The 27,147-nt window shown below is 28.7% G+C and overlaps 4 protein-coding genes across 5 annotated transcripts in view; 3 read left to right on the plus strand and 1 right to left on the minus strand.

The window, feature by feature from the left end:
- Positions 1-1,389, minus strand: part of LOC103570076 (head-specific guanylate cyclase) — a 29,532-nt gene extending 28,143 nt beyond the window's left edge. Inside the window, exon 1 of the mRNA XM_053742454.1 lies at positions 495-1,389. Within this exon, the coding sequence (XP_053598429.1) occupies positions 495-776 (282 nt within the window). The 5' untranslated portion in view covers positions 777-1,389. The remainder of the gene's footprint in view (positions 1-494) is intronic.
- LOC103569979 (guanylate cyclase soluble subunit beta-1) overlaps positions 1-27,147 on the plus strand; it is a 61,761-nt gene that overhangs the window by 28,915 nt on the left and 5,699 nt on the right. The window contains exons 2-10 of one of the 2 annotated variants that reach the window (XM_014442014.2): positions 4,872-5,106; positions 20,640-20,713; positions 22,801-22,901; positions 23,009-23,127; positions 23,795-23,950; positions 24,054-24,207; positions 24,278-24,432; positions 25,065-25,193; positions 25,968-26,050. In XM_014442014.2, coding sequence (XP_014297500.1) covers positions 22,820-22,901; positions 23,009-23,127; positions 23,795-23,950; positions 24,054-24,207; positions 24,278-24,432; positions 25,065-25,193; positions 25,968-26,050 — 878 coding nt within the window. In that variant the 5' untranslated portion in view covers positions 4,872-5,106; positions 20,640-20,713; positions 22,801-22,819. Of the gene's footprint in view, positions 1-4,871; positions 5,107-20,410; positions 20,527-20,639; positions 20,714-22,800; positions 22,902-23,008; positions 23,128-23,794; positions 23,951-24,053; positions 24,208-24,277; positions 24,433-25,064; positions 25,194-25,967; positions 26,051-27,147 lie in introns of those variants that run through there. The other variant, XM_014442013.2, reaches the window with a different exon arrangement.
- Positions 14,093-16,947, plus strand: LOC103569977 (mucin-2). Its single transcript, XM_008547557.3, has 2 exons — positions 14,093-14,356; positions 14,886-16,947. The coding sequence occupies exons 1-2, from the start codon at positions 14,306-14,308 to the stop codon at positions 16,689-16,691; spliced, it is 1,857 nt and encodes a 618-aa protein (XP_008545779.1). The 5' UTR covers positions 14,093-14,305; the 3' UTR covers positions 16,692-16,947.
- LOC103570075 (splicing factor 3A subunit 2) lies at positions 17,033-18,453 on the plus strand. The gene is made up of 2 exons (XM_053742259.1): positions 17,033-17,261; positions 17,360-18,453. The coding sequence occupies exons 1-2, from the start codon at positions 17,211-17,213 to the stop codon at positions 18,260-18,262; spliced, it is 954 nt and encodes a 317-aa protein (XP_053598234.1). The 5' UTR covers positions 17,033-17,210; the 3' UTR covers positions 18,263-18,453.

Here is a 27,147-nt window from a genome sequence, read left to right on the forward strand (position 1 = left end):
TTATTTCCCAAATTAACTCGAAAAAAAAAAAGTTAACTGATTTATTTTTCCACTCAATAAAAATGCATTAAAGCCTGGAAATATTTTTCACAGAAAAAAAAAATAATGACCTGAAAATCGGTAATTTCAAAGTTCAAACTTCAAGTATAAACTTAAAATTTTTTTCTCAGTAAAAATTTAAAATAAAAAAATTTTTTTCCATATTTTTTTAACTCAAACTTTTCCGAACATTATCATTTAAATTTCTAAGTATATTTTAAGTAAAGATTTAAAGCTACTAGAAAATTTTTTACATCTCGATACCATAATTTTACCTAAAGTTAAACTTTCAAAGTTTCTTAATCTTGTAAGAAACATAAAATTTTTTTTAAAAAATATATTCAAAATAAATGATCATACCCTAGTAATAGTATTGCGAGCTTATATTTCATTTAAAAAAAAAAAAAAAAAAAAAAAAAAACTAAGTAATTAATAAAGTAAAAAAAAAATGTTACCGATGGTTTGGTAAGTATGAGCACAGCAGCTCTGAGGTGCTTAAGATTAAGCGTCTGAGTGTCTTCTTGATCGTCGATCTCTTCTCCTAGCAACGAGGAGGTGATTTGAACAGAGGATTGTCTACAAGTTTTAAGCCTATTATTTTTGCTATTAAGTCTTCCATCATTGCTATACTTTCTTCCAACACTTGCCCCACTACTCTCCCCACGTTCATCACAATCATCCTCATCATCGTCATCGTTCATTCTACTTGTGTATGCACGTGAGAATGGGCATGCCATTTTACTCCTTTTGTTGTTCACACCACCAGCGCTATATACCACCACTAAGCCTCGTGGGAGGTCAATGTTATCTCTCCACCTAAACAGTAACCCCCTGACTAGTTACTCCGACCCTCTATTAATTATCCAGGCATCTCTATGTTTATTTATGTTAATTACTCTTTAACATTCACAATATCATTCCCATAAATTTATCTTCAATTCGAAATTTAAAAATTTTATCAGATTACTAAATAATCTTATCAATTAAATCCAACCAATAACAACAATACCTAATTTAAAAGTAAATAACTTTTAAAATTTCCACAAATTATTTTTTTCTAGTCTAATGAGCACGAGGTTGTAAATCACGCGTTCACATTAACTCTTATTTTTTTCCTGTATTATCATCGATTCCACAATTTAAAAATAAAAAAAAACTAAAAGTTGTTATTGTTTTTTTTTTAAATTAATTGTCATTTTATTTAAACAATTTTTTTTTTAATGACAATAATTAATAAAAATGATTTATTTATTTAAATAAAATAATATAAATAAAAATTCGCGCGCAATTCACGAGGACACATTTAATAAATATATGTATATATAATACACATTACGATAAATGTTTATGTTTGAGCGCGTAGCGCCATACTGGTTGGGAATTGACCGAACGAGCAACTTCCAACCCACCCACCAGTTTCCAAGCTCTGGGATCACCAGCGTGTGAGGGCGCGGGTTAAACAAGGACAGCATATAAATTTATATATGTGTGACAGAGATAATACACATTATTTTCATTTTGCGCATGCGTTTTTACCATACATATATATATATATATATATATATATTTAGATGGAAAGCCGCGCGGGCGCCTCTATTCCGCTTTATACTCTCACCTGACCCTCACAATTTAACCGAAAAAATAAAAAAACTTATCACCTGGTACTCTGCTCAAAACCCTTATATATATTTATATATATGTTTTAAATACTAGCCTTTACTTTTTTAATTGATTCGATTTTTTGTGAATTGGAAATTTTTTCTATCAGATTTTCCCGATGAATTTTAACAAATACCTTTCAAAAGGACGTTAATTTAAAGTTAATTTGTGGGCATCGTGGAACTAATGGATCTCTGTCCATCTGAAAAAGGGTTGGTAACTAAGTTTTACGTACATTTTCCCGATATACAGCTGAGAGATGGCCCAGTGGGAACGTGGCCAGACAACGATTACCCGATCGATCCATGTCAGTGAGGTCGCTAAAGAATAAAAAGTATAAAAGATAAAATATATATGTATATATATAAAGAAAACATCATATAAGTTAGATTGTATATTAAATAAAATAAAAATCCTTGATCGGTTGGACGGATTTTCTAGTCATTTGAGTTTTGTAGCTTCTACTTTGCTTCAAAATTTATATTTAATTGACAAATAATTTTAGCAGAGCTCAAAATTTCCGACATAGTAATTTTATGTTCACAAAATAATAAATCGATCTTAACACGGTAATAATAATAAAGTTTATCTTATTCGAAAGGTTTCGCTGGTAATCCCAGAGGACGAGGTCACTCGACACATTAGTCGAATCTTATTAACAACTTTTACTTGCTTGGTAATAACAAAAATAATTAAATATAAAAAAAAAAAAAAAAAAAAAAAAATGAAATGAAATCAGAAGCGTTGAGTAGAAAATTTGAATTACTCACGGATTTTAATTTATCGGTAAAATATATATTTAAATGGGTTTTTATTGAATTTTATTCCGATGCTCAAATATGTAACTCGAACAAACAAATCGAATTAACTGTTGACACGGCGACTCTTTGCTTAGGACAACTAAACCAACCACTGAGTACTCGATTCGTACGATAATTTTAAAATCGAGGGCTATTGGGTACAAGTCTAGGCTAACGAATTTTTTTATTGAGAACGAACGGACTGTTGTCGAGTACGCATGGAAAAATTACTGAGATTCGTAATGAAATAAATTTACTTGGAAAAATATACAAATATTGAGGACGGGGGGGGGAGGGGATAAATATTAAAAAAATGGTAAAATTTTTTAAAAATTTGACCATGAGAGCCAATGCAAAATTTCGATTATATAAAAAAAAAAAATTCATCCCTACTTTAACTTCCGGTTTTTTGGATACTGAAAAATGTCAAAAATAATGTTTATCAGAAAAAAAATAAAATGTAAGTTTCGTTGCATAAAAAACTAACGAAAGATCTAAAAAGAGTAAAAAATAAATATTATAAAAAATAAATTAACTTGAGCACTAAAATATGCACTTTCCGTTGGATTAACTCGAGAAAAAGCCAGCTGTATTATTTCATCTAAAAGAACCTTAGCAAAAAGTAAAGTTACACAAAAACCTTTATTTTTATTTACTCTATTTTTTTTATTTAATACTTTTCATTTTAGACTTTACTTGAAAATATAAATATTGTACAAATTCAACAACTCATTCCACACAGACTATAAAAAAAAAAAAAAAAAAAAAATACAATTAAAAAACTGCATGTTAATTCGCGGTAAATTGTACGGTTTAAAAAATGAGTGAATGTAGCAGACACCAAATTTAAAATTACTAATAAATATACTAAATAATTAATAAAATAAAATTTTCCAAAAATGGGCATTTAGAAAATTGAAAAATAAACAAGTGCATTTTTTACAAATATTATTTTTTAAATTATTTATAATTTTAAAATTGTCTGACGTCTGCTACATTCGTACTCATTTAAAAAATCAAGACCGCGATATAAAATCAACTTGTATTTATTTTATTTTTATAAAAACTAACAGCAATAAGGTTAACGATAGAATTGAAAACTTGTTTAACGACATGAGTTCTCGTCGACTTGCTAATTCTCGACATAAACTTGCTCCAAGTGTTTTCCCTCCCTCATTTCTCCAATAGATATAATATATATCAAGGGGAAACGCTTTTCACACAATGGTTACACGAGACGTCGTTTAATCGAACCCCACTGATACTTTCTTATATTATATATATATATATGTATATATATAGAACAGCTTTTATCGCACTTTACTATGTAATAAATCAAATGACCTTTTGCATTCAGAGATCTTGTATTTGCTATTTCTTTTATTTTAAATTCGCTTATATATTCCTGAGAGTATCTCCAAGTACTTTAAATAATTGATATCTTACCATCTCCAACTTTCTTCTCATTATTATTGTTTTTTTTTTTTTTTTATTCTTTTAAGTATTCATACATTTTTAATATAAATAAAAAATTAAATTTTTTCTCAACTGTAATGAATTTTTTAAAAATCTAATATTGGATACGGAATAAATTGATAGAACATATGGAAATACTTAGTAAAGTTTTAGCTTTAATATTTTTATATATTTATATATATACGTCTTTTCATATAAACGTTCTTGAGCCATGTTCTTTTTTCCTTCTCATGTACACTGACTGCACACGCATATATAAATACCTAGGCACACACACTTGTTATCACAACGGAACATCGATCGACCCGGTTACTGATCACATACACGAGGTCGTGAAATCAAGAACTGTTGGTTCGATTCATTAAACCTCATTCTTATCTGTCCCTTTAAAATTTTTATAAATATTTTTATTTCAAGTTAATTATGAAACAGAATTTTTTTTTGAATATCGATACACAGACGAAATTTTGCTATTGAGAAAGTCGATATAGTGGAAAAATGGGGAAAATGGACAGGTGCAAGTTTAAAAAAAACTTGTATGTAAGGGTAACATGGAAATCATGAGGGCTATGGCTCTCTCGAAATTCACACCAAAATATTAGTGAAGTAGAGTCAAAAAAAATTTGAATTTTTGAACTTTTGAAAGAGAGCGATTTCTGTCTCAGGTTTTTCATTTTTTTTTTATTACAGATCATTTATACCAAAGTAATTTCCGAAGTCAAAAAATTATAACTATGACAATAATTAGCTGTATTGAATTTTTTTTTTTTGGAGCCATTTGAAATAAATTTTTTTGGCATAAATTGATGACATGACTGACATATTCAGAGCTGAAAATAACCGTAAAATTTTCACTAAAAATTTCAATACGTTAAATTTATTATTTATTTGTTTCAGTCGGCGAAAAAAATATTGGACAAATGACACGGGTATAAGCTTCTATCAAGAGGAAAAAAGGATATAAAGTTTTCATAGGATTGTACAAAAACTGCCTCAATTTCGGTGGTTATCATCGGAAGTTTTGTTAAATCGTCTCTTGACAAGCCTATCAATCAAACTTGATCTTGTCTATTCGCTAGCCTATACATCCTGCATCACATCCTGCATATAAAAAAGATACTTTTTTATCGAGGTATATATATCACATACATTCATATATATTTATATACACAAGCTTTATGAAACGAAGACAAATAGAATCCTCGTCGAAATAAAAGATTTAAATTTATCTGAATAAAAGTTTGATTATTTCAGATTATTATTATAATAATAATAATAATAATAATAAAAAAGGATATATATATATATATATATATATATGTATAAATAATAATAAGGAAATGTTTTATCAATTATTTCGAGCAGTAAAAGTGATAATGAAATTATTAAAAACAAAAAATGGTAATCGGAGCGTATTGGTCTCACGCAATCGTGCGTATAACGGTTATAAATATTTGAGGATGAGGGTTGATCGCGGATAAAATCCCGGACCGCATTGAAAATTTCGGTCCAGCTGGGCGAGTGGGTTGATCGGTCGCGCATGTGAACCGTGGAGAGATATAGCCGGTGATAAAATGATTATTTTGCTTAAACGAGCGCAAAGCCCGCGTAAAATCGATTCAAATGAGATTTTGTATATTACGAACTGTATGTATCTGGTGTAGGTTAATAACTAGAGTGTATTGGTGACTATTACTATCGATGTATTTGGACATAGGCATGGGTATAGATTGGCTTGTTACCGGAATAGAACACCGTTCCAACACTTTTGGATTTCCGGACACTATTATATACGGACGTGCCTAAATTCGATCGATCGTGTCATCGTTGGAAATAAACTCGTACTTGCTCTCTCACTTGTTTCGAGATCCGACCGATGAAAACACGTCGTCAATGTAACCCTCACGTAATAAACTCGTAACTTCATTTTAGGATTTTATCGGTTAAATATAAATGACAACTCCGCTTGAAACGGATTGACAAGTGATCTCGATTATTTCATTATTTATCAAGCAATCTTTTTTTGTTTGACATTTTACAAAAAGTTCATGGATTTACAAATATTTCATTATTTAATTAAGGAAGGGCCAGCCAAAATTAGCTGCTCATTTTTTTTAACCTAATAGATTTTTGAGCTCGAAGAGCTCTTCTTTTTTTTTTTTTTACTTTTTTGGGCTAGCGTTATTTTTAAAAACTTCTCCAAATCCTAAAGAAATCCTAAAGAAATTTCTCGAGTTCAAGGAGCTCGAAAAAACAGCGGAAACTTTGGGGCTGTCCCGCAGGGTCGACTGATAGTCGATTTTTTTTTTTTTTGTTTTAGAATTATTTAATGAAATTTTTTTATTTCAGTCCCGAAAATTAACAGAAAAAATTTTAATTTAATGAATTGAGAATTCAAAAAAATATTGTAATCGAAAATTTTTATTCGTATTGCTGCGTATAATTTATAGATATAATTTAAATACCAAGTACCCGAGTCTCTTGTAGATACTCAACTCCCTAGCGATTTATTATTCAGTGAAATAAAAATAAAACCACTCCCGACTGATTATAAATTTTCCTGTGGAAATGATACTTCACTTTTTTATTTCCACCTATATTTTATCACCGTCACGCAAGCATCAAAGATCACACGCAACCTTTTCACTTGGTTTGATTCCAATCTTATGATGATTCTCATTTTCATCCTCATCCTCATTCTCATCATCATCATTATCACCTATTCTTAGCACGCGTTAACTCTCGAGCTATCGATTAACGCACACGTGCTAAGAATCACGAAAATTTTTTATTTATCGGTACTTAGTGACTAGCAATAAATATTTTATAAGAACATTTATAATTTAAGTGTTTTGTATTTCGGAGCTGGGTTTTTTTTTTCTTTTTTGGTCAGACTTAAGTACGTTTATAAAGGTAGCTAAAAGCAAAGACAGATTAAAGAGAATGAAAAAATAGAGACAAAAAAAAATATCTCGCAGACACCGGATATTTGGTCTTGAAAGGCTTTTGCGACCTGTCCACTCTCTTACATTACATTACACTACATTAGTGTATAGTATTGGTGATATATATATCTCATATAGACATAGACAATGTAGAAGCACAAGCAACCGACGACGTGAATCCTTTCAAGGGTCAGAGTAAAAAGAAAAATAAACTTTTATCTTAAAAGAAGAAAAAAAAATCTACAAAGTTGCTATTTTTAAAGAATTTTATCAATTTGCCTCAACTTTTTTTTCTATCAAATGTTTTGTATCTGACATTTTTCTCTTATTAACTCTGTTGTCTCTTATCAAAAGCAGAAATAGTAAAGTTTAAAATTGTAACCAAAAAAATTTTTCTATTCAAACTATAATTGAAAAAACGAAAATATATCTAAAATGAAATTTTTCTTGTTGATTTGATCAGAAATAAGTAAATCTCGCGAATTATTTAAATTCATGATGAAATTTTGAGTCCAAAATGGAAATTTAGATTTTGGAACAAAAATTTTATTTTGTGTCGCATATGCCCGCAATGGTGCAATTACAATGTTCTTGGGAAAGCCTCAAAAAACCCAATCGGTACAGTCGATTACTTTATTGGTTGGAAAACACGAGTCAGGATTTGAACCCTAGCATATGGAATTACTTACGAGCAGTAAGACAACTCTGTCACTGGCGGAGCTAAATTCCAGGTACAATTTATCGTGAGTGAACCAGTGGAAAAATTTTAACTCAGAGCGCGTCAGAGGGTGTGAAATTACATTATTTTTTAGTCAAAATATACCCTGGCTGATCCGAATTACGGTAATTTACTAAAATATACATTAATTTACGGTATTTTATACTCCATTTTACGGTATGCTTCACTTTACGATAGAATACCGCAGACTTACCAAAATTTTACGGTAAATTTATCGTACTTTTGCCTAAAATGCCGCATGTTTACTACAATTTTTCCAAATTACGGTAATTAATGTAATTTACCGTAATTGGGATCCACCAGGAATTTCTGTTGTTATTCAAGTACACGGAGAAAAAATTATGGCAACTGTTCCTAGTACGTTTATGAAATATCATCCCATACCGTTATGGTAATGATTACTTGGGATTATGGGATACAGATCCATACTTTCTGAGAAAAGTTTCCATAAGTATGGGAATAATTCCTATCATTATGGTAACAGTTCCCATATCGCATGTGAAAGAATTATGGTAATGATTATCATACTCATAGGAATAGTTCCCATAAGCAAATAGGAACCGATCCTATAACCACATTGTAATGGTTCCTGAGTATATATGGGAATAAGTCCTATATATTATGGTAACTATTCCTATAATATTATAGTAACCATTATCATAATATTATGGTAACTATTCCCATAATATTATTGTAACGATTACCATAATATTGTGGTAACGAATACCATAATATTATAGTAACCATTCCCATAATATTATGGTAACTATTCCCATAATATTATGGTAACAATTACCATAATATTATAGTAACCATTACCATAGGTACATAGTAACGATTACCATAATTCCATAGGAACTATTCCCATACCATATAGGAATTATACCCATAATTATAGGAATGATTACCATAATATATACGGGTGCCGTTCCTATAATCAACATTTAAAAAAAACCGGTTACCATGCAGTATGGAAACCATTCCCATAATATATTGTAACTGTTACCATAATTTTCTCTCCGTGTAGTAACTATTTTTGAATTACTTATAGTATATTCAGTATTTTTTCAAAATAATATAATTTATTTTTCAAAAATTTACTTAATATTTTATATGAAATAAGTTACCATAGATAATACTCAGATTATAAACTAACAAAAAAATAATTTAAAAAACAGTTCTGATGCGAATACTCAGACTAAGCTCAACAAACTTGATGAAGCTCTAGTACCTTTATAGCTAACCTCTAACCTAATATCATAGGTTACTACAACATTAACTTCAGCAAAACATTCGTACATAGAAACCTCTAGCCAACCGCACACTACGCAACTATACATTAAACTTTCCACGTGTGGATAAGATCAAAACTTTATAAATTTAAACATCCTCTAGGCTTTCATTAATCTCCGTTTTTGTTGTTTCCACCCCTTTTTGTAGTCATATACCCAAATACATAAATAATAACCCACAGTATCAACATTAATTGCAACATAACCATAAAACAAATTTAAATACCACTAACATAGACTATCTCCCGCCATTTTTTTAAATTGAACCCCAGTATATTTATCAGCTTAAAAATATATTTCACCTAATTCATTAAATAATTATCTGTTAAAAAAAAAATACTCATACAATAGCTGTGATAAACAAAGTTTTCTAAAAGTATCCATTTCTATCGATAGTATATATTTTTATTTTAAAAGTTAAAAGTTTTCCCGTAGTGAGGCGCGAGTTTAAGAATAATGGCCGTTATACTTACAAACAGCTGAGACAAAAGATATATTACTGTAACAAAGTCCATTTAGAGTAATAGTAATAGTTATAGCTAAAGTTATCTAGTCTACGTTAAGCTTGAGTCAACACATAAAATTAATTATATTAATGCCATTAATAAACAGCTTAAGAAATAACTCATTACAAAAAGAGTCGTATCATTTCATGTAATTTATTACATGCGACATGTAATTCCCTCGTGTCCAAATTATATTAATAATAATAATAACATTCGTTAATTCTCTGTAGTATTATGATCCTACTGATGCCAACATGATAAAAGGGGGCAGCAATATCACGTTATTATATATATACATATATATATTAGTTAGCTTGTTAAACATAACCTAATTTGTCCATCATCTCATGCGAGTTATAATCATCACCAGTAATAGGAATCTTGTTGATTCAAATGTGTTATAAGTTATATGTAGAGAGTAAAAGGGGAAAGGGTAATATTGTATGATAGCAAGTTGACCTAATATACGTAATAAGTAGTTAAGTTTAGCCTCTTACTCCCCACTTGTATGCTCTTACTCTTACTCATACTCATACTCATACTGTGTTCATAGAATCTAAAATCACCTCGAGGAATATTATGATCGATTTTACATCACCCGAACTACATATATATATATATATATATATATATATATATATATATATAGCTCATACATCATCAGTAATATGTAATATAGAGTAGGGTACATACTTTTAACTCATCGTATAGACAAGCTGAGTCATAAATTTTTATGGTTCAAGTACAGACTTGTGTAGTATAGGGGTTTCGTTGTTACTTTCTTACACCTCTAACTTATACTTGCATCACTACTCATACTTTTTAGAGTAAGAGTAAGCGTAAGAGTTAAATTATCGTGACATCTTATTTCCCGACGGTGAAATTATGTTTTTTTTTTTATCGTATATATTTTAACGGTAGACAAGAAACATGAGTTTGTTGTGATAACTAACTATAACTATTAAGAAAATAGGGGAAGATTATAACTTGAATGATTTTTCATGTTTATGTATGTAGATGTGTGTTCGTGTGTATAGTTATATTTATGGATCTGTTTTATGGTCAACAAACAAACTGAAAAGATAATAGATGGTAGTAAACTGTTTTCATGTTAAATGTAGGTTTTACTGGTTTGTTATTAGTGTTGTTGTTTTATTTAATCGATCGTGGGGTGGGTATTAAGAAAAATACAATGGACGCTTATAAATTTTTAAATTCAATTTTTATAGCTGTAAGCTACGAAAGAAAAACAAAAGATAAAATTTTTTAATTTTGTTCGAAATTGGTTATGTTTCAAAGATATCGGAAAAATCGATAGAAATTCTATAGAAAATCTAGACCCAGGGTTCGGTATGGAAAAAAAATTTTTCCTACTCTATGTGCTAGGGTTCTTCCAGAAGACTTGTCTGATATCCTCGAGGTCTCCAAACTTCCCACGGACGCCCTAATTTTGATCAGGATCGCCGTCTACGAAATTCTACAGATAATCTAGACTCAGTTTCCTGAGTTTGAAAACCGGGAAGTTTTGGAGTTTTCCCGCAGGGTCAAACATTTTCCAGAAAAATTTTCCAAACATTTTCCGAAAAATTTATTTTTTATGTTTTACTTAAATTCGCACCCGAGTAATTTTTATTAGTTTTTAAAAAATATTTTTTCAAATTTTGCTTTTTAGCCGGAAACCAGATTTTCGTAATTTTCTCAAAATAAAATAAAAAGTTAGATTCACCATATCCAAAATTAAAAAATTGAATTTATTCATTACCCTCCCTTTCTCCAACCCTCGGTTTATGGAAGTCGGATTGTCACATAAATATTTTTATTAAATTTAAAAAAATACTCAGAGACCCAACCGGCAAAACGGTCAGTACTAGACATTGTAAATGATATTGATTTTAAAAAAAGTCCAGCACTTCCTCGCTTAGCCTATATAATATAATAAACTTGTAATCAATCTTGCTGTGACAAGTTCTGAGAGATTGAAGTAAAGGGATCGTCGCGCATCTGATAAATAGAGAGTAATATACATGTATATACAAACCCCAAAGGTGTAGGTGTGTTAACGAGCGTGAAACTGAAGCCTTCCAGGTGTATTGCTGTCACGTAAACCACTTAATTTTCTCGGAAGGAAGAAAATTACAGAATAACCGTAAGATCTAACGGCATATCTCTCGGGAATAATTGTTTATTTTTATTAATATTTTTAAAAATGCGGTATTAATGTCCACAATAAAATAAATAACGAAAATAATAAAATTATAAGCAGTGAAAAAATAAAATGAAATGTGATTTGATCGCGATTGCTGAGAGAATTGAAATAAAAGCTCAAAAACCGCTGGAAAATGTCAATAACGAGGTTCTGGTTCGGAGCAACAAGACAAGTTTAATTGAAAATGCCATCACGTTTCTTATATATCGATAATATGATCGAAAAAAAATACGTGGGAATGAACATTATTGGTACATCGGTTTATTTTAAATATAAATTATCCCATCAATAATTAAAAATTTCATTTCCGCGTTTATATTTCACAAATATTACATACTCTATTGAGCAACACGGTTTTTTTTTTTTTTTATGTGATAAATTAAAAACCATTTTTTGACACATTTTTATATTTGGCGCAGCGTCTAATCGTTCGGAGGTTTAAAGTTATCCATGGATTTTGCAAGGGTACACGGAGAGAAAATTATGGTAACAATTACAATATATTATGGGAATGGTTCCCATACTGCATGATAACCGGTTTTTTTGGAATGTTGATTATAGGAACGGCACCCATAACTATTATGGTATTCATTCCCATAATTCCCATATGGTATCGGAATAGTTCCTATGGAATCATGGTAATCGTTACCATGTAACTATGATAATGGTTACCATAATATTATGATAATAATTCCCATACATTATGGTAATCGTTATCATAATATTATGGTAATCATTACCATAATATATGGGAATTATTACCATAATATTATGGTAACTATTCCCCTAATATTATGGTAACGGTTACCATAATATCATGGTAATAATTTCTATACATTATGGGAATGATTACCATAATATTATAGTAACTATTACCATAATATTATGGGAATAGTTACCATAATATTATGGCAACCATTACCATACATACTTAGGAACCATTACAATGTGGTTATAGGATCGGTTACTATCTGCTTATGGGAACTATTCCTATGAGTATGGTAATCATTACCATGATTCTTTCACATGCGATATGGAAACTGTTACCATAATGATAGGAATTTTTCCCATACTTATGGAAACTTTTCCCAGAAAGTATGGATCTATATCCCATAATCCCAAGTAATCATTACCATAACGGTATGGGATATTTCATAAACGTACTAGGAACAGTTGCCATAATTTTCTCTCCGTGTAGTTATTGCAGTTAGTAGGAAATTAAAAAAGATTTAAAGTCTTGTTAACGTTCTTCGGTGTACATGAAAATGTCATGGGACTTCTTTGTAGAAATTCTAATCAATAAGAGATTGTTTGAATATATTGTTGTCATATTTGAATTAGTTCACCCAGAGAAACTTGTAATTAACATCGTTACATGTAAAGTTTCATCATGCAGACATTATTTATTGATTAAATGTTTTAATGACTGTCGTTATGAAAATTAGGATACGTTTAATGTCAAGGGTGATTAAATTTAATCTAGTCACTTGATAAATTTTATATATACATTAATTTTAATTACTTTTAATTATTAAATTACCAGACTAAATTAAATTTTTATTATCTCTATTATCATTTTCACTGATTATTTTTTTGCTCTAGCTGGTTTGATGATGTGTAGTAGTGAAAATATCAGTCTCCATAGATATTAACTATAATAATAATAATAATAATAATAATAATAATAATAATAATAATAATAATAATAATAATAATAATAATAATACTCTGATTAAATAATAGGATGACCTCTTGATGTTCCATTCCTGATGCTCGTAGCAATTATCAGCCCGGTACAGTGCAGTCGAGAGCAACTGATGCTCGTTGCTTGTGGCAAAATCATACCTATCCTAAGCAATTCCATGACTAAAATCAATAAACTCCATTTACGTCTTGTAATGCACTTATATATAACGTAACTATATAATAGTGACATTACAAACAGACTAAATTATTTATTGTCTCTAGAGATTCACTTTACTCTATTTTACATCTATTAAATTTTAAATTCCAATTATTATTATTATTATTATTATTATTATTATTATTATTATTATTATTATTATTATTATTATTATTATTATTATTATTATTATTATTATTATTATTAGAAAAAATTTTCGTTTTAAAAAAAATAAGGCCCATTTTACCCCGGTTAAAAAATTTTTTTTCAAATTGTGTCATATTTATACTAAATATTCATTTACAATAATTAAATAAATTTATAAAGCAAACAAATAAACAAAATTGAATAAGAATATGTAAATTAATTAAATGTTTTCCGTGTTTACTTTGTGTACATCTTAGATTGCTTCATACTTTGATATTAATTAAAGTAATAGTAAACATTGTCGACTCACCGAACAATCTACGTAATATGAGTCATACAATTATTACTAAAGTGTTTGTTATCTTCTCTTTCGAAGAATTTTGACCACATGGAATATATATTTTAAATAAGTATAGTATATACTGACGTATAGTTTCTTAATCGCTCTGCCCTTAAGGTAGAGATAAAAGTTCTATGACCTGTTTCTTCCAAATTATTTCGAGAGACTCATGCAGTCACATACAATTTGAAATTCTAGATCAGTGTCGTGTCGTTTGAATTTTTGAATTTACGTATTTTATTTATATATCACCATGTTTTTATATTTATTGTGTGTTATTTTATTTGCCAGTGCGCTTGTCCAGGTAATTATGCAAAATAATTTAAATTGTCTTTGAATTTTTATGATATATAATTTATATTATCCGCAGTGCAATTTTGCTAAAAATAATTTGCTCGATTCTTAAAAGAATAAAAAAATATAATTTACTATGCTTGGGTTCAAAAATATTTTTTAGCACAATGCAGAATACTTTCTTTTTTTTTTTTAATGTTTCAAAAATTTTCTAAAGTTGTGCGGCCACGTGTTCTGCAAACGCATAATTTTGTAGGTTAATATCCAACCTAAAAATTAATTTTTTTTTCTGGTTGTTCATCACAATTTTTGAAATTAATATTTTTTATAGTTGACTTTTTTTGAATTTTATTACAAATTATCAAATTCGAAAATTAATTTTTTTTTTACGCGAGTTTTTTGTCCATCTTTTAGTCAATAATAGATTTTTTGATCTGAAATTTGTTACAGTTAAAGCTAGATTCCATTTATGAAAAAATTTATATTAAATACTGTCCATTGTTCTTACAAATTCATGAAAAATATATGTTTTTTTATAGACAGCACCGACTGAATTGACGGCAATTAATTTTAATGATGAAAGAATATCATCAACTGTAAGTGAACCAGTGATGACATTGAAAGCATCAGTTGTTAATGAAACAATTAATTTAGCCACGAAAACGTCTGAAGCACAAACTCTTGACAGCTCATTAGAATACATGACCGTTTCTCGAAATGTCGAATCAAGTGGTGAAATTATTACGGAAACGCCTGAAGCATCACCAGGGGTCTTTAAAACTGACACTGACGAAATTATATTTATAGACACAGTGACTCCTGTCGACGAACCTATTGTCTCTACTTTGAAACCATATACAGAGGGTGCAACTGTAATTAATTTCACAGAAATTCCTTATGGTTCAACAATTATATCAAAAATAGATACTAACGGTGAAACAGCTGCTAAAACACCAGCTTCTGGAGCACAAACTAATTTATATACATTAAAACCAATGAGCAACGAAGAAATCAGTAGTTTCACATATAAAATAACTACAGAAGCATCACAAACTTCATCTTCTGCTGAAATAAATATAACACTAAATACTCAAGCTCCAACGATTTTTACTACATCAGAATCAAGTGCAATCAAAACTAGTACTTTTACACCTGAAATAACTTCAGAAGCTCAAATTGACTTTAGTACATCAAAATTAATTACAGATGATGCAGTAAGTAGATCAACTACTGAATCAATTACAGAAAAACCAACTACAGAAGCTCAAACTGTTTCTACTACTGAACAATCAACTACAGACACCAAAACTAGTACTTTAATTTCCGAGTTTACTACAGAAACTCCAACTACAGAAGCTCAAATTGACTTTAGTACACCAAAATCAATTACAGATGATGTAGTAAGTAGATCAACTACTGAATCAATTACAGAAAAACCAACTAGAGAAATTCAAACTGTTTCAACTACACAACAATCAACTACAGAAATCATAACTAGTACTTTTAGTTCAGAATTAACTACAGATTCTCCAACTACAGAGTCTCAGATTGACTTTAGTACATCAAAATCAACTACAGATGATGTCGTTACTAGATTAACTACTGAATCAGTTACAGAAAAACCAACTACAGAAATTCAAACTGTTTATACTACACAACAATCAACTACAGATAATGTAGTTACTAGATCAACTACTGAATCAACTACAGACATCAAAACTAGTACTGTAATTTCCGAGATTACTACAGAAACTCCAACTACAGAAGCTCAAACAAGTTTCACATCAGAACCAACTACGAATATTAAAACCACTTCCTTTACCCCTGAAATAACTACAGAAATACCCAAAACTTTAACTACACAACCCGAAGCAACAACAAACGCAATACCTACCGAGTTAACTTTAGCCGAGATTTTTATAAAAATTCTTCAAGCCTTGTCTCAGTCGGCCACATCCCAGTCGTCAAAAACTTCAGAAGCTTCAACCCCACCAACATTTACTTACACCCCTTACAATTTCCAATTCGTTCTAAAATCTCGAACGACCAACAGCTGTAATTGGTACCAAGTTAGATGCACTAATTATTCACCATTCGATAACAATAATTACTGTACTTATACACTCATAGGTGATTGCAATGAATATAAGCCATATCAAATTTTGGCAGCCCATCAAATAGTTCAGCCTTCATATTATTCATATTTATTTAACTATCAGTATATTTACCAACAGCAAACTTATCATCAGTGTAATTTATATCAAGTCAGATGTGTGTTCTACAGTTTAATCTTTGATCAATTTGATTATTGTAATAATGAGTATTTGGGCAGTTGCTCGTCATAAAATAAGTAATTATATTAATTCTTGGATTTATTAACCAACCGGAAATAATATTACACTTTTAAATAATATATTTATGATAAATAAGACGATAAAGTGTAATTATAGTTGCCATCATTTTATGTTATCTGTATATGTACTTGAGAATAAATCATTGTAATGGAGATTCTCTGAATTGAAAAATAAAATTTTATATAATCTGATTGTATATGTCTGTATGATATAAAAATAATAAGATGATTGTATCTATCAATAAAAAAGTAATAGTAATAACAGATAAAATTTGTTTTTGTGTTTACTTCAAACGATTAACGCTCCGTAACGTCTAACTTTTATTAATTTATTGTTATCAGTTCTCGAATTAAAAATAATGTTTCTCAATAGTGATTGATTTTATCATTGGTTTTATCTTCTTTTATTAGACACAGAAAGTTTGCGCGTATAAATACTCGGTAAATAATGGCCTGAGTACTAGAGTTAAAATAATAATCGTCCATTTATAAAGTGCATATAAATTTCGGAATGAAGTTATTTATATTCTGTATCAGCTTAATTGGCATTGCCGTTATTGAGGTATGGACTTTATTGATTTAATTATTCGTTGTTTAGTTCATTAATAATACTATTAACTGATTAATTGTAGTGTTATTAATAAATATTCAATTATCTAGGCAACTCCAATTAAACAATCAATATGGTTGACATCAATAATAGATGTCGATCCTCAAAATGAAATTGATCAAAATAAACCAGGTCCAGTTCATCCACCAGTTTCACCACCAAATCATCCACCACCTGTGCTACCAATCCACCATCCATCTCATCCAGTTCATCCACCAGTAATACCTCCCCATCCTAACCATCCATCTCATCCAGTTCATCCAAAACCAGATGATGAACCTTCGGATTTTGATCATTTAAATCCACCTAAACATCATTCACATCCACCAAAACCAACTACTACTTCTAAACCTCATCCACATCCATCAAAACCAACAACTCAACCTCCCAGTCCACATCCACCAAAACCAACAACTCAACCTCCCAGTCCACATCCACCAAAACCAACAACTCAACCTCCCAGTCCACATCCACCAAAACCAACAACAAATCAACCTTCCAGTTCCCATCCACCAAAACCAACAACTCAACCTCCCAGTTCCCATCCACCAAAACCAACAACAAATCAACCTTCCAGTTCCCATCCACCAAAACCAACAACTCAACCTCCCAGTTCCCATCCACCAAAACCAACAACTCAACCTCCCAGTCCACATCCACCAAAACCAACAACTCAACCTCCCAGTTCCCATCCACCAAAACCAACAACTCAACCTCCCAGTTCCCATCCACCAAAACCAACAACTTCTCAACCTTCAAGTTCAAAACCACCAAAACCAAGTACCACTTCCGGCAATCCAATTACAACTTCTTCTGCTGCACCAACAACTCCAGAAATTATTGAAACTTCTACCGAGGGTCCTACTACTAATCCGCCAACAACCACAGCAATTGTTCCAAGTTCTACAGGAACTTCAACTGAGACCGATAACCAACCATCAGCAGCTCCATAAACATTAGATACTGATATAACTGACATCTTCATCTAAATGCTAAATGAAGAACCTTTCACACCACCAGGCGACTAAAAAAAGCCATATGTGGCTTCCACACAAGTCATTTCTTAAAATTTTATAATCTAGTATTTGAAATTTGTGATTAGCTGCTTTACAAACTAACGTTAAATAAAGTTACATGTTCACTTTTTCTGTCTTTTAAAATTCCTTTATCCATTTTTTAATCTTTTATAGTACGTAGATATATTTCTTACTAAATGATAAGAAATATATTGCAATGACGATTTGATGTTGTGATTGTAAAATCCCAAAGAAAGCTCAAATAAAATCAAAGAAAATAAGATTTGTACAATCGTTTCGAGAATTGACTAGACGAGGAAACAATTCAACAAAGAATTTCATACTAACATTCGACTTTTTTCTGTTAAATTTTTTTTCTCTACTCTTTTATGTTTTTTTTTCCGTTTTTTTTTACTTTATAAAAGACCACTAACACTGCCCAAAGCTAATACTACGGGAGAACCCGTAAAAGATATTGATAGACACGAAAAAAAGCACTTACCTGAAAATAGCTTCATGTTCCTTTGCTGTAAAAGCGTTCGTGCACGTTCCAATGAACAGTTTCATATTTTCCTCATGGACAAGATCACCTTAGATAAAAAATATTTTATTTTTATATATCATAAACTTAATATAAAACAAATTTATCATAAATATATTTCGGTGATAAGAATCTTAAGTTCTTACAAAGATTTTCGTAAAAAAAAAAAACTCGTTAATTTTTATGAAGAGAATAAAAGTACCAAATATTGACCGAGCTCTAGTTAATGACCGGGTATCAAATATCATCAAAAATTCATGAATCAAATTCAACAATTTTTTAATTTTTAAAGTTATTTAAATATCCTATGATTAATTAGAGCCCGGTCAATATTTGGCACTGTCACTACTTAAAAAAAAAAAATAAAATTATTAAAAAATAAAAAACAGATTTTAAAAATAAAAACGAAAATTGGATTTATTTACACTTTAGAAAATTTTATATGAACTGATGACTAAGCGAAAAATTTACGTAACGATACAACACGAGGTACACTCGGATAAGCGAATTTTTAGAGTGATTACTCAGCGAGAGTTTGTAAGAAACAATTTTTTAAAAACCTGTAAAAAAAAAAAATTTTTTTAAATTATTAAACTTTTTTTTATTATTTCAATTGACACTAAACTAAAGGGAAAAAACTTGAGACTAAACATAAAAAAAGTTAAAAGCTAGAATTCATTTCTAGTGACATGAATCTTCTTATTCAGAAACTTATTCATTCGACCCTACAAATATATATGTAGACATATGAAAAAGAGAATGCGTAGTAATTTTCTTCTTTTATTTTTTCGTCAATCTTTCTATGCCTTCATTTCCCGAGGTAAACTTAAAATGAGGTCACTTTTAAATAATGGATTACCAAAGCTGGCCAACTTTACGAGCTCTCCTTTAAATATTATAAATTATTAACTAAGAAATAAAGTTTACTCAATCCTCAAAGCCGCTTAATAACAATACCAATTAAAAAAATAAATATATTAAAATATATAATCAATACCATTAACTTTTTTTAAATTTATTTTTCATTTTTATAAACATTATTTCCTTCAACATTTTAAAATCCTCTATCTCCATCATCCATTATTCATTTTTATTAAATTTCATTATTAAAAAAAAATCATAGAAGATTAAAAAAAAAAAAAAAATTAAATAAATCCCTCATATGTCGGTACGCACAATTACCTCTTCTACTAGCCGATTTATATATTTATTTATTTTAAAATAATTATTTTGTTAATAAATAATATACTATAAATAAATATATATTAAACGAGAGTAAATAAATAAATATTTATCGAAACATTATAAATTTAAAGTTTTTAGTTAAAATGAATTTGAATTTTATTCCATAAGTGAAGTTTCGAGTTTGATGTGTTGGGAAAAGCGGATTGCAAGTAAATGCGGGGGTTGTATTATACGAGAACACCCTGTATCCACAACTACCCTTAGTGTGTGTATCTAGGTGGCGCAGTTAGCTCCAGTTAAAAATCGATACTTATCGTGAAACGCGGACTAACTTGCAGTTCGCGTCTCGTGTGCTTCAAGTAAACACACACTCTTATAATCAGTCAACAATGATAACAATAATAACATAAATTATTAATTACTTGTAACTCATTAATTCGCAATCAGCGAACGTTTCATTTAATAATAAATCATGGTATGTTTAACACCTAAATCATCTTGTTTTTTTTTTATTTTCTTTTTTTTTTTATTAACACAATTATTTATTTGTTTATTTATTTATTGATTTAAAAAAATTTTTATCCGCAGTACGGTTTTGTGAATTACGCACTCGAACTTCTTGTTGTTAAGACATTTGACAATGAAACATGGGAAGCTATCAAGTAAGTTCAATATTTATTTATTTATTTTTTTTTTTTTAAATTTATCTTATTTATAATTAATTAGATAATTTTTTTTTAATTATTCAAAAAGTTTTACACTATGGGTTTGAACAGTTGCAAGTCGCGGCAGTGACCACGTGCTCAAATAGACCCCTACAAAAAAAATATACTGGAGAACATACTTTGATATTTTTTAAATTTGAATATATATGTCATCCAAAAAAGCGGCAATTTTTCTTTTGAGCACTGGGTATGAAATAAATGAAAGTGAAAAAAAAATTCCTGGTTAACAATTTTTCTCAATTTTTGAAATTCGCGCGAGTTAGGTTTTGATATTTTTTTTAATTTCTAAAAAAAAAATTCTCTTTATTTAAATTAATAATTAATATTTTGTGTATATAATTGTAGCAAATTGGAGAACGAAATTTGGAACTCAAGTTTAGAAAAATTCAAATTTTCAATACGAAAAATTTTTTGAACTTTAGAAAAATTTTACTCTATTTTCAAAAATTAATTATGTAAGAAATCACTAATTGTAACAAATTCAAAAAATAGTAAAATATCATAAATTGGCATTCGGTTCGCGGTTAAAATTTAACTTCAATTTTTATTTCAAAAAAAAAATTCCCTACGGATAAACAAATCCATTTATTGCTGGTTTTTGTACGCATATATATATAAATATATATGAAATAGAATAATATCTAAAATTTTTCTTTTACTTTTCATCCATTAGATTTTTTGTATTTTATTATAGGTTCAATAACTGTGACAGTGATTGATTTTACTTTTAATCTTGATAATCAATTTTTTTTTTATTACTCGTTACTATTTTTTTTTTTTTTTTTTTTTTTTTTTAACATCAAATTTAATTTACGTTAAAAGTTTTATTTACTTTTGTTTTTATTTTGTTTATATATTTATTTTGGGTTTTGTATAAATAAATTAGTCTATTTGCTTGTGTGTTTAGTAGAAAGTGCAAATTTCAGTGAGGATCGGAAATATAAATAAAAATAAGATGATTGATCGGAATACTGTGCAGTCAAGTACATGCACGTATTGATGAGTCTTTGATTGAGAATAAAAAAAAAGTTGTAGAAACAAATATATTGATTTTTTTTTTCATCAAAAGTTTGAATAAAAAAAAAAACTAATCTTTTGTTATTAAAAGTTCAATCGCTTTAGGATTTTAAACACTGGCACAATTATTTTTAATTAAAATATAAATTAAATTTAAAAAAAAATTCAAAGGACTTTGGAATTTAATTTAACAATCGTTAATTAAAATCACTAACTTTTCGACACGAAATTATAGTTTAATCAATTAGAAATACAATCAATTTATTTTTTAATTACAACTATTGAAATTGGGTATAAAAGTATAATTTTAATTTATATGTCATATATTTTATATTTTAATTTATATTCCACACAAATAATTCAACCGCCCAATTTTGAAACCAAGTAAAAAAAAATTCCATAACAATTATAATTTCGGTCTGAAAAAAAAAAAAAAATAAATAATTTTATTTTTATGGAAAATTTTGAAAAATAATTTAAATTTCACAGCTATAAATTTTTTATTTTAAATTAAAGCCAAGCCATCTTATAAATGTCCCATTAGGGAGACTAAAAAATTCCGTTTCCTATCCGCAATTTTATAAATCCCGTGCGAGTACCGAAGCACTAAAAATTCTCTTTTACTAAACACTGTAATTTATACATACTGCAACAAAAAAACCTCACTTGCATTAATTTTTTTTTTAAACCACTCGACATTCGTTGATTTTCCATTTCATACTTTAGTATTTTTTTATCCTCAAGTTTTATTCCCCGGTTGATTTAACGCTAAAATATTCTAGGTGAGCATAATTTTTTATCACTCTCGCGAGACTCGATATATTTATTGTTTTCATACCTGGCCAAATAGAATGTAAATAAAACTATTGATATGTTTTCATATTGCCGACGGTAAATAATGATAATACTTTGAATTCTAAAAATATATCAATTCATCCCTTATATTTATTTTTTATATATTTTTTTTTTATTAAACTTCTATTGAATTACATTTTATTTTTATTCAGAAAAGATGCTGCCGTCAATATGGAAGGACAGTTTCTTGTGAGACAAATTTATGACGATGAAATAACGTATAATATTATTTCGGCGGCTGTTAATCGTTTGAGTATGTATAACTATTTGATTATTTTTAATCAGTCAATTAGTTGATCTGTTCATTAAATTAATTAACGCATTGATTTGACTTAATTTAATTTTTTTTTTCATACTTAGAAATACCAGCCAATGAAATACTTGAATTATTTGGTCGAATGTTTTTTGAATTTTGTCAAGATTCTGGGTATGATAAAATTCTTGAAGTACTTGGAGCTACACCACGAGATTTTTTACAAGTAAGTTTCTTTTTTTTTATCAAATAAAAAAAATTAAGACTATATATAAATTTTGAAAATTATTCATCAAAAAATTGGCCCGCAGGTTTATAAAAAAAATTTGAACTCGCGGCAAATTCAAATTTAAAATTTTTTTTTATTTTACTCGATATTTAATCTGATTGCCAGATAACGAGAAAAATATTTTTCAATATAATGACAAAGAGAAACATAATTTTTGTAATCATTAAAAATTTTCTAGCAATTTACTATTTTTTTTTAACATTAATTATGTCTAATTACAACAAACATATCATGCATCATGTAAGAAAATTCTTTTTATTTTTCCCGTCGAGTCTTTGGAGACGCCGCAATCACATTAGCGATGAAATATCACATTGTGTCCTTGGGGTAAAAAAGTTTAAGGATAAACTTTTTGAATTCATTGACTAGCCTTGATATATCACTCAATATATTTAAGTAAAACCACCATACCACAGATTAAATTTTCATCTTTTTTTTTTTTTGTTGATTAAAAAAAATTAGCTCTCAGCAATCTTAAAAAAAATAAAAAAATAATTTTCAAACATCTGCCCCAATTTTAAAATTTGAAATTCATAAGCTCCAAAAAAAATTAATTCAAATTATTTTTATATCCTTACTTTTCATGAATAAAAATATCTTACAGAATTTAGATGCTTTACATGATCACTTGGGTACACTTTACCCAGGAATGAGAGCGCCGTCATTTCGATGCACAGAAAGACCCGAGGATGGTGCTCTGGTACTACACTACTACTCAGACCGACCAGGACTTGAGTATATTGTTATTGGAATAGTAAAAGTATGTTCTCTTTAAATTTTTAAAATTAAAATCACTATCAATATTGATTGTATAAATTTTTTTTTCTTTTTCTCTTTTATCTTAATCTTAAATATTTGTGCAGACAGTTGCCAAAAGACTTCACGGAACAGATGTTGATATGAAAATTTTAAAATCTAAAGAAGAATGTGATCATGTACAATTTCTTATCACTGATACATCAGCGCCTGGTGTTGCGACCAAACCCATGATTGCTGAACTTGAAACCCTTTCTGTTGGTAAGTTTTATTTTATTATTATTTAAATAATAATGATGATGATAATAATTATAAATTTTAATGATTATAGAACCTAAAGTGAGTCCAATGACATTTTGTCGCGTTTTTCCATTTCACTTGATGTTCAATCGTGACCTGACAATTGTGCAAACTGGATGCACAATCACACGAGTCATACCCCAAGTTACAAGTGGCAATTGTAAACTCAATGACATACTTCTAACGGTAAATTCGATAAAAAAAATTTATTATTTCAAATCTACTACCAGTACTACCGTCATCTTATAAAAAATAAGTAAAAGACCAAAAGAAAAAAAGAAAAAACTTTGCTTGTATAACAAAAACTAATTAGTTAATTTTTTTTATTAAAAAGTTTTCAATTATTGATAGTGCAACTGTGTGATAAGATCAGGGTGAAAAACAAGAGGGCGGTGCTTGTTGACCTGTTTCATGGATTCTTTTCATAATTCTAGCACTAGTAAAATATCGATTCGAGTATTGTTTTAAAAAACTTTACAGTATACACGGAATTAAAATTTTTTTTATTATTTTGTGATAAAAAATTTTAATCTGAGGTCTGAAGATCGTAGATCTTTTTTTTTTATTGTAGATCTTTGACATCAATAGATCTGCAATCTCCTGATTATTTTCAATGAAAATTTGATATAATTTTTTTTCCGTCCTTAATATAAAGAATCAATCAGAAATTTATTACAAAAAAAAAAAAAAATTGTAAGGGTCAGCTTAGATTTGTATGAATATTTTTTAACGACAAATTTATATTTATATGAAATAATTACTCAGCAACTAGGATTATAAATAGTAAAAAAAAAAATAAAATAAAACTTTTTTTGCAGGTACGACCACACTTAGATATAACATTTGAAAATATATTGTCACACATCAATACTGTCTATGTACTAAAAACTAAAAAAGGTGTAATGCAAGTTGAGGCGTCCGAAGAATTTTCAAATTTACGTCTCAAGGTAACAACAACAAGTATCTATTTAGGGGGGCAGGGGTCAGATACAAAAAGAAGAGCATATTTTTGTGATTTTTTTTTAGAGTACCTGCTTTAGTAAAATTCTTAAAATTTGTAGTATTGTTAAGCATCATTTCAAGAATATTCTACTAAATTTTCATAAAAAAATATTGAAAAACAAGCCAGTGGTAGTGGGGAGAGACGAGTCAAAAAAAAGTCTCTATGCTGCAGTCAGGATAACTCATGACTGCTTCATTTGAAATCAAAAAACCAAAAAGATTTCTTTAGTACATAAGTTTATCTTGTATTTGGACGAAGAATTTTTTTTTTTTCAATGATTACTTATTTTTTAATCAAACAAAAAGAGCAATTTTTGGTAAAAATCAGAATTTTTTGATTGCCTTTACCAAAAATTCAAAACTGAATATTTTGTTCATTTCTTCGTTCAAATCCATCAAACTTATGTACTAAAGAAATCTTTTTGGTTTTTTGATTTCAAATGAAGCAGTCAGGAGTTATCCTGCCTGCATGGAGACTTTTTTTTATGGCTCGTCTCTCCCCACTACCACTGGCTTATTTTTCAATATTTTTTTATGAAAATTTAGGAGAATATTCTTGAAATGATGCTTAACAATGTCACAAATTTTAAGAATTTTAATAAAAAAGCTACACTGAAAAAAAAAATAACAAAAATATCCTTTTTTTTTGTATCTCAGACTCTTTTCCTCCCGTAAAAAAAAAAGAAAAGTCATCAAATTACTAAAAATTTATATTTCAGGGGCAAATGCTGTATATACCAGAATCAGATTTAGTTATATTTCTATGCTACCCCAGTGTCATGAATCTCGATGATCTAACAAGGTAAATTATCTATTATAAAAAAAAAAAAAAAAATTGAAAGCACTGAATTATTATTTGAAGTTAAAAAAAAAAAGTAAATTTATTTATTGGTTAATTAGTTTAAAAAAGTAGTTTACTAACTAACTTCACCACCGGTACTTTTCTTGTCATGCAAATGATTTTACGAACCACAGCAATCCCTCATCCATTATTATTATATGAGGAGAAAGTTTTCTCATCGTCGTTTCTTTGTATAAAAAATTTTATGAAAGCAAAAATTATTAAAATAAATTTAAATAATTCATATTCTTTATATTTTTTATTATTTTCTCTTGAATATTATACGATACTTAAAAAATGGTATTTATAAAATACGCAGAGTATTTAAATATTTTAAAATAAAGTATATAGACATGTAGATTCGGAGAACATTTTATTAAATCAGTAGCGTTAACAATAATTTCTCGGTTAGTTTAATTTACGTAAAGTGCCCACCGGTAAACCTGAATAGCTTTATAGAGGTAAAATAAGCCAGTAATAGGCATCACCACTACTATCAATGTTGCTAGTAGATCTGGTAGCTCTTATTGGTAGTTATAGTGCTAGTGGTAGTGGTAGAGGTGAATATAGAACGCTGGTAAACAAATTAAGTGGCTAAATGCATCAAGCTCCATTATAGTGCCTGTTGCAACTGATATTATTTGTTACTCAATGAGGGTTAAGTGCTACACGTTTAAATTTCATACTATACATTGTTTCGATTTATCTATATATAAATATATATGAACTCTAAAAAATTGCTGGAGTAAACGCGGTGTAAGTACGGAATTTTTTTATTTCCTCGGAGTTAAATTCATTTCGAAAGGGAGTTTGATTTAATAGTTGAGCTCCGGGTCGGGTTTAATATAGATTTAAATGAAATCTAGAACACTCCGAAATCACAGCTGAAAGAAAATCATTTACTCCTAGGTCTCATTGGACCTAAAAAAAAGCTGTTAAAGTTCGAGCTCTTGACATTTACAACCGCTGCAATTTTCGATTTCTTATTTAACATGGAAAATTTTTTTTTAAAGTTTTGAATTTAATCCAGCGAATCAGTAGATCAGAAAAATCAATTT

The sequence above is a fragment of the Microplitis demolitor genome, chromosome 10 (assembly GCF_026212275.2).
Source record: "Microplitis demolitor isolate Queensland-Clemson2020A chromosome 10, iyMicDemo2.1a, whole genome shotgun sequence".
NCBI classification, from domain to species: domain Eukaryota; kingdom Metazoa; phylum Arthropoda; class Insecta; order Hymenoptera; family Braconidae; genus Microplitis; species Microplitis demolitor.

Coding starts and splice junctions, on each gene's coding strand:
- LOC103569977 (XM_008547557.3), top strand. CDS start 14,306: ATGTTTTTATATTTATTGTGTGTTATTTTATTTGCCAGTGCGCTTGTC. Junction 14,357..14,885: donor TTGCCAGTGCGCTTGTCCAG/GTAATTATGCAA, acceptor GTTTTTTTATAG/ACAGCACCGACTGAATTGAC.
- LOC103570075 (XM_053742259.1), top strand. CDS start 17,211: ATGAAGTTATTTATATTCTGTATCAGCTTAATTGGCATTGCCGTTATT. Junction 17,262..17,359: donor TTGGCATTGCCGTTATTGAG/GTATGGACTTTA, acceptor TCAATTATCTAG/GCAACTCCAATTAAACAATC.